The sequence below is a fragment of the Gorilla gorilla genome, chromosome 9 (genome assembly GCF_029281585.2).
Source record: "Gorilla gorilla gorilla isolate KB3781 chromosome 9, NHGRI_mGorGor1-v2.1_pri, whole genome shotgun sequence".
Taxonomy (NCBI): Eukaryota; Metazoa; Chordata; class Mammalia; order Primates; family Hominidae; genus Gorilla; species Gorilla gorilla.
This window is the reverse complement of record NC_073233.2, coordinates 107,741,637-107,756,791: the sequence shown is the minus strand read 5'-3', so window position 1 is coordinate 107,756,791 and position 15,155 is coordinate 107,741,637. Positions and strand designations below refer to the sequence as shown.

Below are 15,155 nucleotides of genomic sequence, written 5' to 3'. Positions count from 1 at the left end.
ACTCTGTCGCCCAGGCTGGAGTGTGGTGGCGTAATCTCGGCTCACTACAACCTCCACCTCCCAGGTTCAAGCAATTCTCCTGCCTCAGCCTCCCAAGTAGCTGTGTCTACAGGCACCTGCTGCCTCACCTGGCTAATTTTCATTTAATCAGGTGTATTATCTACTTTAGAAATGTTTATATTCATATGTGTGTGTGTGTGTGTGTGTGTGTGTGTCTATGTCGGTATAGCCACATACAATATCTTTTTTGCAATACAAAAACTGGGACATCTAGGAGATATAGTCAAAATCTAAAATATTAGCATTTCAGAGGTATTTTTTGTTACCTGGCTATAAGCAGAAGTTTTAGAATATGCTATCTTATATTCTTAGAAATCCATAGCAAATGGTGACTATAGTAGTTAGTAGAATTATAGATATTTTAAAAAGGAGATGGAGAGAATCGGATTTCAAAAGACATTTGGATTATCATTTTTTTCTCATAGAAAGCTTAATTTGAACTCAAAGACTTGAAAATAACACATAATAAGTGGTGTGTTTCAAAATAGATTGTTATGAATTCTAAAACTTTATCTACTTTCATGAAAAGGACTTTAACCTGTCAGGCTAGTATATCGAGTTTATTTTGAGGACAGCAAATCTTTTAGAAAATTTCAAAATATCCCAAGAAGAAATGAATTGTTTCTATAACTCTAATTCTTCTCATGGTTTTACCACATTTAAATATTTGAGATCTTAGGCTTTTCTTTCCTGAACTAAATTTTAAAAATCCATACTGTATATACACACTATATACATATATATAGAAAAATCATATATTTTACTCACAGGCAAACTGAAGTGTAGCTTCTCTACTAAGAATACTCCCCAAAGTGTTGGTTGCTAGACACTGATAATGACCAGAATCCTTTGCTTCACTTGGATTGCTTATAATGAAGGTGCCATCTATCAAACTGTAGCGATAATCACTTTCCAGATCTATTTCTGTTCCATTTCGAAGCCATCTTAGGAAAAATCAGAAGACAAATATGTATAATCCTCCCTGAGAGTGTCAGAATATCATTGATGGAAAGTTTTTAAGGCTTAAGAAAAATGATTAACAGTGAATTCCTACCTGTAACTGGGAACTGGATTGCCACGAACTTCACAATTCAATGCTACCTTCTTTTCATCAGAATCAGTTGGAAAAATAATATCATCTGGTTCTTGCACAAAAACTGGCCCATAGTCCACACCTTCTGTAAAGACAAAACAGACACATTTTAAACTTCCTTAAACTAGCAAGATATTTTGTATTTTTTTCTTTTCCATCTTACTTATATTCAAAATTCTTGCTCTTTTCTTGTAATCAACAGGTAAATTCCTAAAAGAAGGAATAGCTAGAAAACTGCACTGTTTTATTAAATTGTAAAGAACCAAATATAATTTTTAATCAACTAAAAATGCTGTTAAAGGTGTAATACATAAAAAACAAACATCTCAGACATTTATATTTTCAATATATATCTTTGTTTTCATTTTTCAAAATCAGACTAAAGGATAATAATATTAAGCATAAACATTATCTTAAAAAACCTGAAAGTTTGTAAAATTCTTAGAATGTTAAAAATAATACACACGCAAAAGTAATATATTAATATTGTGTCACTACTTAGGAGCTACAGGTATGAAAATATTAGTCCTCTTGCATTTTTTTATATTCTTCATTAATTCACTGAAGCACTACATTTAGTGCTAACAATTCTGGGGTGTAAAAAAATGATGTAACATGAATAAAGATATTTTCATGGAATAAATAAGACATGCTTTCAAAAAAAGACAACTTAATTAAAATGGCAAAACTTTATATAACTAAATAGTCGATAAGATCAGAAGACAAAAGGCATAAAAGGAAGTGGAGGCCAGTGGGAAGAGCACATAAATTTATTGCCTACTATATACCAGACACTCGATTCTATTTTAGTTAGCTAATACTCAGAGAAATTGTGTGTGTGATAAAAGTAATTTGAAGCTAATGAAAATTTCATGAAGAAAGTGAAACTAAAAATGGACTTCAAATGTCAACTTGGACTTGAGTTTTAGACTAAGTCAGCTGGAGAAATGATGAGCAAATGTACAGAGGATAATACAAGTTATGTTAGCCCACAGTTATGTAAGCATTCAGAGAATCGTGTGCGTATCTAAGATCTATAGCACAGTGAATTGTGAATTTGTGAAAAAGTAAAGCTTTTTTTGCTTAATTTTCATTGATCATGAATTTGATCACATAATAGCCCTAAATCAGGTTTCTTAGTCTCTGTAGCATTGATGTTTTGGGACAGATCTTTCTGTTGAGGCGGGGCTGTCATGTGCATTGTAGAATGGTTAGCAGCATCCCTGGCCTCTACCCACTAGATTCCAGTAGCATCTCTCTCCAATGTGTAATAATAAAAAAGGTATCCAGACATTGTTATATGTGCCGTAGGATCAAAATGACCCTTGTTAAAAACTACTGCTATAGATAAAGAGAAATTATTTCAGTAAAGACATATTTCCAATATATGTATTAAACAGAAGTTTATATCTTTTGCAGATAATCACAAGAAAATATTAAGAAAAAAGTATAAAAATAAATGTTCCAGGAAATTTGAGCTAAAAAAAATTTCTGGGAAAAGATGCACACCTTATATTTAGAAGAACAAATTTGGAGTAAAATGATTTGCTTTCTTTAAATATATTTCTTTAAATATTTTGTCTTGGCGAAGTAAAACAAAAGTTTTCACAGTATTCTAAACCAAATAAAAATTGAGCACTCACTATGAGCATGTACTGACGAGTATTTTCTTTGAATCCTAGATAACCTAGATGCAGGTTTTTTGTTTGTTTGTTTTTGAGAGAGTCTCACTCCCACTCTGTCTAGAGAGCAGTGGCACGATCTTGGCTCACTGCAACCTCTGCCTCCTGGGTTCAAGCAATTATCCTGCCACAGCCACCTGAGTAGCTGCAATTACAGCCACCATGTCCAGCTAATTTTTGTATTTTTAGTAGAGACGGGTTTTTGCCATGTTGGCCAGGCTGGTCTCACACTCCCAACCTCAAGTAATCCGCCCGCCTAGGCCTCCCAAAGTGCTGGGATTGCAGGAGTGAACCACCTCGACTGGCCTAGCTGCAGTTTTTTTAAGCTACAGCAAAATATTACACCAAAATAACCAGAATATGTCTCACTGTACCAAATTATATTGCTGTCAATTAAAACTTTTATTCAATAAGGAAAAGAAAAATAAATGATTTAATAAATAACTAGAGAAAGTTGTCAAAATTTTGTAATTGTTGTTGCATTATGAGTTTATAAAAAATTGGAAAACTTTTATAAATTTTTATAAATCACAACTTTTATAAATCAAATTTTAAGAATTAACATGCACAATTATGTTGTAAAAAAAAACCCTTTCTGATCTTTACACATTAAAACTATGACTTAAACATTAAAAATAAAATTGCATAAAATTCACGTAAGTGTTATATCGTTATATAATAGACAATTCTTGAGCTTTAGAGTTGGACACGTGTAAGTTCAAATTCTAGTAGGAGTATTTTTTAGCCATGAACCAAACATCTTTGATTATCTGCTACTCACGTATTATTTGTGGATAATAATGCCTACTTTACAGTATTAGTAGGAATATCAGTTGTCATTAACATTTGGAAATACCTTGTATATTGCAAGAACTGAATAAATTGTGGTTAATAACTAATATTTACTTGTAGTATAATTACTATATGCCAGACATTATGCTGAATACTGTTCATTCATAATATCACAAAAACACAATCACCATTGGCAATAATTAGTCCTTTTATCTTAGAGATGACAAAACTGAGACAGAAAACAATTAGCTAAATCTACAAAGGAAACACTCGGGCTTGGTGGCTTACACCTGTACTTTCACCACTTTGGCAGGCTGAGGTGGGTGCATCATCTGAGGTCAGTAGTTTGAGACCAGCCTGGCCAACACGGTGAAACCCTATCTGTACTAAACATACAAAATTAGCTGGGCGTGGTGGTGCATGCCTGTAATTCCAGCTATTTCGGAGGCTGAGGCAGGAGAATCGCTTGAACAATGGAGGTGGAAGTTGCAGCAAGCTGAGATCGCTCCACTGCACTCCCGTCTGGGCAACAAGAGTGGAACTCCATAAAAAAAAAATATATATATATATATATATATATATATATGTATATGTGTATATGTGTGTGTGTGTATGTGTATATATATACACATACACATATATATACACACACGTATATGTATACATATATATATACATATATAAATATATATATATACACACACACACACACACATATATATATATAAATGTCAAACCTGGAATATAAATCTAAGGCTGTTGCCTTGAAACTGCTTACTACTACCATGACTATTATTTCTTCTTATTTTTCATTCTTCTCATTCTCTTCCTCCTCCTTCATTCTCCTTCTCCTCCTCCTCTTCTGCTGATGCTGCTTCTGCTGCTTCTTTTCCTCCTTCTCCCCTTTTTCTATTATACTTACGTACTAACATTTATAAAGCATGATTTTATATATGCATATATGTTATCTAATTATCTGAGGTCAGTATCATAGTCATTTCTAATTGCAAGGTGAAAACTCTAAGGTTCTTAGAGGAGACTCCTGCAAAGTTAGCCGTATAAGAAGACAGTTGACTTTAAGCTTCACTGGTTCCAAATTTTACGTTCTGAAAATTGTGAAAACAGGATAAGAGAAATAAAATATGGTCTGGCTGGGGAAAACTAGAGAAGTAACATTTGGTAAATTATAGGCTAAATAATAAGGGACTAATCTGAACATATATTTTATTATTACTGTCCATACTTTGTAAGACATCTCTTTGCTGTTCATTGTTAGTTCCCAAAGCACCTTAGCCTTATTCAGTGACTCCATCATTTATTTTGTTGCTGTTAAGCCAGTGCATCAACACAAATGACAGTAAACAGAAATGTGAAAAAAAAGTAAAGTATTTCAAATGCCAAGTTAAACAGTGGCTCCCTTCCCTTCCTTTTTCATCTTAGAAGTAAAATTCCTGTTAAGGGGGGTGGGGGGGGGAACATGTCTATGTACAGCTTCCCAGTCCCCAGCAAAGATAATCAGTGATGTTTCTATTATAAAGAGATTATAGATATACCGAGATAGATTTTTTATTCATTCTGCTGTAGTAGTGAATTTTATCTTCTGGTCATAATGATCCATTGTTTTAAATCTGTATACTTACATTCTGCACTCTTTTGCTTGATGGACTCTACAACTTGTTGGAGATAACACTTCAAATGCTGTACAATAGCAAATGATCACAAAGATCTTGATAGCCAATTAATTAAACTCTTTAACCAAGTAGAAGCTTTCGACACATTTGTGTAATGGGCAGATGTCATCACACACAATGTTAATGTCTCATAAGAGCAGTGGTTTTGTGTGTTTTTTTCTCTATCAGATCTCTTATTAACAAACTGCTAGATATCTGTAGTTGGCTGAACCTACAATGTCAGTGGTTATTGTCTGTGAAATGCCAGGGTCATACTCAAGAGGGTTTTTTCTTAGAAAAGAATTGTTTCAATTTGGAAATAATCTGTTTATTCTCTGCTACAAAGAATGATGAACTTCTCAAGTATACTTCTTAAACTTTCCCAATTTTGCTTGATAAGCATATTTTACAAAGTTTCTTATTCATAGTTCTTATTATGAGACTAGATACTTATGTATCTTCCCATGGTTTTTCCATTTCTAAGTTCCTTATTTTTTACCAAAAAGAAGCTCTTGTATGCTGTATTCCTTTTTGCATAGTAAATAACGTATGTATTTTGTCTTTATCATTAAGAGACAACTTGGCAGGTATCAAATTACATGTTCACTACTAATTTCACTAATGATTTTGTGTGTATTTTTCCACCCTCTGGTAACATTGGACATTACCATGGTGAAGTAGTCTGACTCCAGCCTAAGTGTCATCATTTTTAAGTGACCGGATTTTATGCATGGACACCCACAGGACTCTTTACCCATCCGTGAATATCAATAATTTTGGGGGATATGTCTTTGTGTAGTCATCTTGTATGATTTTTTTTTCTGTCACTCAGTTGGCCTTAACTTTCAGTCTTATGACTTTCTTTTTCAGGAAAATTTATTTCTCATTTGCTCTATTCCCCTCATACCAGTTAGGCATACCTTGTTTTTCTTTAAAAAGAAAAAAAAGTTCTCTCCATTAACTGTGTAATGGTTTCATATCTTCTTTTTTATTTGACTTTGTTGAGTTTGGTTGCTATATTACTATCTAATTAGGTGCAAATATATTACTACTACTAAGAATTTCAATGCTTTAATCACTTTTTGTCTCTTCCATTTGTTTCCCAAGCTCCAAAACTTACATATCATATTCTATTATCTTATATCTACTTTGGTTTCTTGTATTGCTTCTTTTAACTGTTCTTAGTAATGGGATTATCCGTAATATCTAAATGCATAGATGTTATATGTCTGTAGTAATGCTATTTCCTTTTTAGGACTTCTACGTCGTTCACAGGGAAAATCCTTAGGTTAGGAGTTTGACTATAATCTGACGGTTTCTCAATCTCTTGCCTCCTTCCCTCTGCCTCAACTTCAATGGTCCTCCCATACAAAAACTTAGATTGAAATATATATATATATATATAACGCTTGTCGTAGTAGTTCTTATTTCACTGCCTCCTTCGAAATGTTCTCAAGTACCCTGAGTCATTTGTCCACTTTCACACAGACTTCACCCGATTATTTTACATTTATTAATGAACAATTGAGTACACATTTCTTTTAAGGGCTGGTGACTTACCATTAGGTAAACTGATATTTGTCTTGAAGTCTGATGACAAAGGCAATTGTTGGATATTTCTTTCCTCATTATTTTCAAGTCTTTTTTCCTTGTTTCAATGAAGGTAACCTTTTCATGCCTCCTTTTCAATCTTGTTTGTTTTAATTGTATTTCAAAATAATGATATAAAGTAGACATGCCTTTTATATCATCTTTAGACCGATTAACTTGTGAAGAATTTTTCCAAACCTACTTGGGTTAGTTTAAAAGATATGTCCACAACTTTTTTGATAACCCTCCCTTCAAGGAGTTGAGCTTAACTTCTTTCCCCGTGAGTGCCAGCTTGACTTAATGACTTATTTCTAGCTAAAACAAAAGGCATACTATATTACTTCTAATACTAAGTTAATGCAACTTCCTTCTGGGGTACACTTTCCTCGTGGGTCACTCCCTCAAGAAGAAGACCATTGCATATCCAAAGGAAATTTTTTCAGGCTGTGGAGAGGCTGACACGGTAAGGAACTGAAATACCTGGCTTGGCCAAAAGGCAGCAAGAAACTGAGGCCTACCAACAATCACATAGGTGAATTTTTAAGTGGATCCTCCCTTTGTAGAGTTTTCAAATGAGAATGGAGCTATAACTGACAGCATGACTGCAGCCTCATGAAAGACCTAGAGCCAGAACCTCCTAGCTAAGGTACTCAGATTTCAGACTTGAAGAGAAAATGCTTGATTGTTGTTTTAAGTTGCTAAGTTTTGAGGATTTTTTAAATATAGGAATAGGTAACTAATAAACCATTTTTCCTCTCCCTATATTAATTGTAAGAAAATTATATTTTAAAAATAAAAGATGAAAAAACAAAAAATAAGAGATAAAAGTATCATTTACAAAGAGTGATACTGGAGAAAATAAAAATACTTGATAGATGTTTGATTTTTATGCTATCATAGAGCCATAAGCTTTCAGAACTGGAAGAAGAATCATTCATTTCAGGCATCATTTCTAAAAATATCTGTGGGATCTATATCCAGTCTTAGATTGGTTACATCCAGTAATACATGAGGTCGTAACAGATTATTGTCTGAAAATAAAGTTCATCTTAAAATTAAAACCGTAAATTTGTATCCTAGATGAGGACAGTTTTTTACCCAATTCTACTCCATAATAGACATACTTTACTCAAGATTTTCTGGTAATTACATTTACCTGCATGTTAATATAACTATTTAACTTATAGAAATTGACATATTTTCTGTATTTTATAAACTTCATATTTTAAGATTAAAATTTGAAGTTTCTAAGAATACCCTAAGTCCCTCTAATAAAATATTATGAAAAATGAGAAATTAACAAAAATGAAGTTTTTTTACTTTTAGCTTTTACTAAAACAAAGCTGTTTCTATATAACCCATAGAACTGACCTTAAATAATTTTAATCATAATCACTCAATAAAGAAGTATTTCCTAAGAGCCCACTTTATTCTTGATGTTAAAATTATCATAGTGTAATTTTAATGTCATCATTATCACATGTGATATTTGATAGGTTTTTTTTTTTTTTTTTTTTACTCATGTGTGGCAAGTACCGGCTAGATGCTCCCTAATCCCATTTCCTTTTCCTAGGAACACTGGGACACTTTCTTGGCCTTTTTTAGGTTTGACATGGGGCCATGTGACTTAGTTCTAGACTGAAATGTATGTAAAATACAGGACTAGATACAAAAAAAGTCACGCACAATCTTTTATCCTCTCTTATTTGTCAGTTTTCTAAAGGTAAAGGAGCAGAAGATGCCAGTAAGGCTTTAATAGATATCAAAGATATTAGATCAACTGAAAGTGGTTCCAAAACTTTCCATATGGAGAGCACTTCATTCAACAACTAAGCAGAATGTGATGTGAATACAAAAGAAACATGTTATTGCGTTAAGAAGTAATTTGTTATAGTGTCCAGAGTTTCTGATGTTGGCTAATATTACATTAAAGTAAAATCATTTTAAACTATTAAAGAAGATGTAATTACATTAAGAAACAAAGTTCATTGAACTGTATATCATCATTATGTCAGAAGCATTTGAAACAGAGCAACTCCATCATGAATACAGGCTGGGAAAAATGAGGCTGAGACCTACTGAGCTGCATTCCCAGATGGTTAAGACATTCTCAGTCAAAAATAAGACAGGAGGTAAGCACAAGATACAAGTCATAAAGACCTTGCTGATAAAACAGGCTAAAGTAAAGCAGCCAGCCAAAATCCACCAAAACAAAAACAGCCAAGAGAGTGACCTCTGGTCATCCTCACTGCTACACTCCCACCAGCACCATGACAGTTTACAAATGCCATGGCAAAGTCAGGAATTTACCCTATATGGTCTAAAAAGGAGAGTCATATACCACAATGTGATACCATCTCACACCAGTTAGAATGGCAATCATTAAAAAGTTAGGAAACAACAGGTGCTGGAGAGGATGTGGAGAAATAGGAATGCTTTTACACTGTTGGTGAGACTGTAAACTAGTTCAACCATTGTGGAAGACAGTGTGGCGATTCCTCAAGGATCTAGAACTAGAAATACCATTTGACCCAGCCATCCCATTACTGGGTATATACCCAAAGGATTATAAATCATGCTGCTATAAAGACACATGCACACGTATGTTTATTGTGGCACTATTCACAATAGCAAAGACTTGGAACCAACCCAAATGTCCATCAATGATAGACTGAATTAAGAAAATGTGGCACATATACACCATGGAATACTGTGCAGCCATAAAAAAGGATGAGTTTATGTCCTTTGTAGGGACATGGATGAAGCTGGAAACCATCATTCTCAGCAAACTATCGCAAGGACAGACAACCAAACACCGCATGTTCTCACTATTAGGTAGGAACTGAACAATGAGAACACTTCGACACAGGGTGGGGAACATCACACACCAGGGCCTGTCAGGGGTTGGGGGATGGGGGAGGGATAATATTAGGAGATATACCTAATGTAAGTGACGAGTTAATGGGTGCAGCACACCAACATGGCACATGTATGCATACGTAACAAACCTGCACGTTGCGCACATGTACCCTAAAACTTAAAGTATAATTAAAAAAAAGAAAAATAAAAAAAAAATAACAAGGGGAGGCATGAACAAACCTCCCCTTGTTTAGCATAGAATCAAGGAATAACCATAAAAATGGGTAACCAGCAGCCCTTTGTGCTATCTGTCTATGGAGTACCCATTCTTTTATTTCTTTACTTTCTTAATAAACTTGCTTTCATTTTACGGACTTGCCCTAAATTCTTTCTTGCATAAGATCCAAGAACCCTCTCTTGGGGTCTGTAACCGGACCTCTTCCCTGTAACAATATTACATAGTCTTGCTGATAAACCATCTTCTCTAGTTCAGACCACTTGATTGCTTACTACTTAGCTAGCATGTATTTCCAGGCCTAGGGCCTATGACAGGAGGTATTTAACCAGTCAACCATATTTTTAGCTTGACCAGTTATAGTGCTCTAGTTTTTTAAATTAGCTTTCTACTTAATTCTTGAGCTCCAAGCCTTCTTCACATGGCCATATTCTGAAAATGGGTTTTCATCCTTATGTTTCCATTCCTAAAGCCTATGTTAACCCTTCTAGAAGGCTCAGTGCTATTATGTACACATTTATGTTGTATGGGTGCTGCTGTGGTTCTTGTTTTGGATTTTTAAAGTGACTGACATTCACTATAGACTCATGTAATTAAGAGTCTCACATTATGTCAGCTCTTTGACTGCTGACAGCTTTCAAGCCACATTATTTGCCTTTTCCCTATTGCCTCACCTCTGGGCAAGGTCAGAAGTTGGGCACCTCCTGCCCTGACTCCAGTGGAGAAGTTTACACCACACAAACCCTGGCCCACATAGGAACCCTCATCCCAACCCTACCTCACAACCACAGTTAAAAATCCAAGTCATTCATTCCTTTTTTCACTCAGGCTGTTTTCATACCAATGTGTCTTCTCAGAAAGCCTCATGTTACGAAGAATAAATCTCTTCATACCCTTTTTGAACATATGCATCATCATCAGTTTCTGCATCTGAACCAATTTTAGGTAGTGATGGTACTGATCTTACCCGCCACAGGGCAACCACGTACAGCAAAGTAGGACTCAATAATCTGGGTAAAGGACAGAGTCTCCTTGGAGGGAAACATAAACTTTTTGAAAGGAGTTTGCATCATGGAAGCAGTAGGTCTTCAAACAGTTAACTGAAACATGGAAGGTAGACATATAAGAAGGGAAACTCCCGAATTACTCTGGATAGCTTTCTCTCAGCTTTACATTAGGAAAACAAGGTATCAAATAAATGGCTAGGGCAAGATGGTCTTGACTGTGGAGGCAAGCCAAGAGCTATCTGTGGAGGCAGTCATCTAGAGTAGCATAAATCAGAGATGTTTAAACTAAACTTGTAAATTATAAAATCATATATATGTATTCCTGTTTTTCCCTTACTCTTTTGTTATCCCGGAGCCTTAGTAGTAACCCCATCTATCTTAGTCTCAGCAAGTTGAGAAAAACAATATGGAATGGAGAAAAAGTACCTTACATCCATCTAGCAGTTCTCAAAGTTTTTAAATCATAACTATTTTATGCTCTTCCTTTGTGACTGTCAAATAAAATTAATGAATATTCTAACTACCTATGGGTAATTCTTCTAAAAATGATTTTAAAAGGACAAATAAAGGTACAATCGTTTGCTGTAAAATTGTGGTTTGGTCTTTTCTTTTCTTGAAACAAGGTCTTGCTCGGTCATCCAGGCTGGCACAATCATGGCTCACTGCAGCCGCAACCTCCTGGGCTAAACCAATCTTTCTACCTTAGCCTCCCAAAGTGCTGCAGTTACAGGCATGGGCCACTGTGCCCAGCCTAAAATAATATTTAATTCAATAAGTTTTCAATATGTAAGTTTTCAGAATTATAATAGACAACATAAAGAAGCAATCAAGAGTTTTTGTTCACAAAATCCCCGTGAATGCAGCATCTACAAACTCAAACTAATCCAGGTGTCTAGAATTGGTGACCCAAGTGTCATGAGAGGCACCGGTGTTAGGTAGTAGGTATTCTAAATGGACAACAACCTCTGGTTAAGTTCTGAACAAAACTAAGTGTAATCTTGCAATTCATACAGTGTTTGCATTAAAATATCCACTATATTTAAAAATACCACATAGGTAATGAAATATCCAGTCAGATTATTTTACCAGATAACTATGAAGAGAATTTTCACTCACAAAAATGCCTGTCAGGACACTTAAGAGTCCTGTGCTTTGCATTTATAGGACATTTGGAATTCCTGGTCTCTACTACCTAAATGAAACTTATATCCTTGAATAAATGAGACTACCCCCACAAATGTCTGAAACACGAAGAAGGAGGCGACACAGCAACTGGGAATCACTGAGCTAGAGCAAGAAACAGGAGACAACGGCTGCCTAAAGTTAGCCTGGTGTTGCCAAGAGTCTTCTACAAGAGGGTCTTGAACAGGATGATCAAGTTCTACTATAAATTATGACTCTGGAAGCCCCATCTACCTATCTCCAAGTGGAGTTTCTAGGAGCAGTAGTACAGATGCTCTTCAGTTTACAATAAGATTGCATCTCAATAAACGTATTCCTAAATTTAAAATATTATAATTCAAAAAGGCATTTAATTCAACTAATATACTGAACATCAGAGTTTATCCTAGCCTACCTTAAAGTTGTTCAGAACACTCACATTAGTCTCCAGTTAAGCAAAGTCATCTAACACAAAGATTATTTTATAATATAGTTTTATCATCTCATGTAATTTACTGAACACTCTACTGAAAGTACGAAACAGATTGGTTGTATGGGTTCTCAGAGTATGGTTTCTACTGAATGCATATCACTTTCACACCATCATAAAGTTAAAAAATTCTAAATCAAACTACCTTAAATTAGGGATTATCTGTATATTATCTTGTTATGGAGACAATAGTTTCCTTTATAGAGTCCTGTCCTAGGATCAAGTTAGTGTCCGGTCCTCTCTAGCTCCTTCTGAAACTTCTGCTACTTACTGATAGGCTACCCAGATACTAACTTTATAACTTCCTTCCTATCAAGACATTTTAAGTATCATCCATGTGAGACTCCTGCAGCCACGTTCTCAGAAAGGATTGCTTTTTGGTTTTGGATCACTGTTTCGATTGTTTTATTGGATCATGACCCAACATTATCATGTCTCCCTCAATTCTAAATCTGCCTTTCAGGCTTAAATCCTCTTTTTAAACATCAACTTCTGTGCTGATTTTTCTCAGGGATTACATCTAATGCCAGGCTGCAACTGTTCTGCCTGCTGGTTAGCTATAATTTATGTCTGTGACTAGCTTATTCATGTAATGTAAACTAAGTGTCTCAGTAATATAATATAAAGGAAACAGCAGCCTATCATGCCCAATAAAATTTTAAGAAATGCCCTTTTAATGATCATTAGTATATTTTATGTGATGATTTCAAGAAATTTTGAAGTGTTAACTAGAAATTATATTTTATGATGACATAAATAGTTACAAGGTGAGAAAAATTTTTGCACCATGTATCTTAGATGAATTCTTAAAAAAATTGTCCAAATCTTCTTTTAAGTTGCCTTTCAACATTGAAATGAAGTCTATGAAACTTAAACAAGTATAAACTATAAAACCTTCAAGGATTTCTAAGAAATGAAGAGCACGATTTATTAACAAGCATATTGATGAATGTTTCATGGGTAGTGTAGCATTTCATTGTACACACAACATAAGTTAAAGACTAATAGGTTTTTTGTCACTTTCGTACAGATATAAAACAGAGGTCAGAGGATGCAGTAATATTATGACTTATGATAACAATCAAAGTGCACCAACTCCATGTATTAGGTTGATGCCAATGTAATTACAGTTTTTGCCTCATTGGGATTTGCCATTGGATATTGGAATGCATTGTTAAATGTGGTTATGTTATATATCATTTTAATGGGCATTTCTTGCTTTTTTGCTAATGACTTATTACTTGATTTTTTTTTTAGACTATGGAAATGATGTTAGACAAAAAGAAAATTCAAGCAGTTTTCTTACTCGAGTTCAAAATGGGTCATAAAGCAGCGGAGACAACTCATAACATCAGCAACACATTTTGTGCAGTAACTGCTAATGAATGTACAGCACAGTGGTGGTTCAAGAAGTTTTGCAAAGGAGACAAGAAACTTGAAGATAAGGAACTTAGTGGCTGGCCATTGGAAGTTGACAACGCCCAAATGAGAGCAATCATGAAAGCTGATCCTCTTCTGACTACACGAGAAGTTGCTGAAGAACTCAATGTCAACCATTCTAGTCATTTAGCATTTGAAGCAAATTGGAAAGGTAAAAAACCTTAGTAGGTAGGTGCCTCGTGAGCTGACTCAAAATTAAAAAAAATAACATTTTGAAGTATCATATTCTCTTATTCTATGCAACAACGATCAACCACTTCTCAATCAGATTGTGACATCCAATGAGAAGTGGATTTTATAAGACAACTGATGATGACCAGCTCAGTGGTTGAACAGACAAGCTGCAAAGCACTTCCTTAAGCCAAATTTGCACCAAAAAAAAAGTCATGGTCACTGGCGGTCTGCTGCCAGTTGGATCCGCTATAGCTTTCTGAATCTTGGTGATACCATTACATCTGAAAAGTATGCTCAGCAAATGGATGAGCTGCACCGAAAACTGCAATGCCAACAGCCGGCACTGGTCAACAGAAAGGGCCAAATTCTTCTCCACCACAATGCCTGACTGCATGTCACACAAGCAATACTTCGAAAGTTGAACAAATTGAGCTATGAGATTTTGCCTCATTCTCTATATTCACCTGACCTTTTGCCAACCTACTACCACTTCATTAAGCATCTCAACAACTTTTTGCAGGAAAAACACTTCCACAACCAGGAGGATGCAGAAAATGCTTTCCAAGAGTTTGTTGAATCCTGAAGCACGGATTACTATGTTAGAGGAATAAACAAATTTATTTTTCATTAGCAAAAATGGTGGGTTCCTATTTTGATTAATAAAGATGTATTGGAGCCTAGTTATAATGATTTAAAATTCATGGTCCGAAACCTCAATTACACTTATACCAACCTAAGATTCACAAGATGCCAAACCAATAGGTCATCTTGTTGAAGGTGGACAGTATTCTTTTCTCCTTTCCATTTATAATCCAAAATACACTATTGTGTTCAAAAATAATTAGTAAATATACTATCATGGTATAGAAATTCAGCCTATAGATTTCAAGAAAAATGAAGCA

General features: G+C 34.8%; 1 protein-coding gene across 1 annotated transcript in view; it reads right to left on the bottom strand.

The window, feature by feature from the left end:
* Positions 1 to 15,155, bottom strand: part of CNTN5 (contactin 5) — a 1,330,348-nt gene that overhangs the window by 506,947 nt on the left and 808,246 nt on the right. The window contains exons 5-6 of the mRNA XM_019035685.4: positions 1,115 to 1,238; positions 829 to 1,004 (exon numbers count right to left, since the gene is read on the bottom strand). Of these exons, the coding sequence (XP_018891230.3) occupies positions 829 to 1,004; positions 1,115 to 1,238 (300 nt within the window). The remainder of the gene's footprint in view (positions 1 to 828; positions 1,005 to 1,114; positions 1,239 to 15,155) is intronic.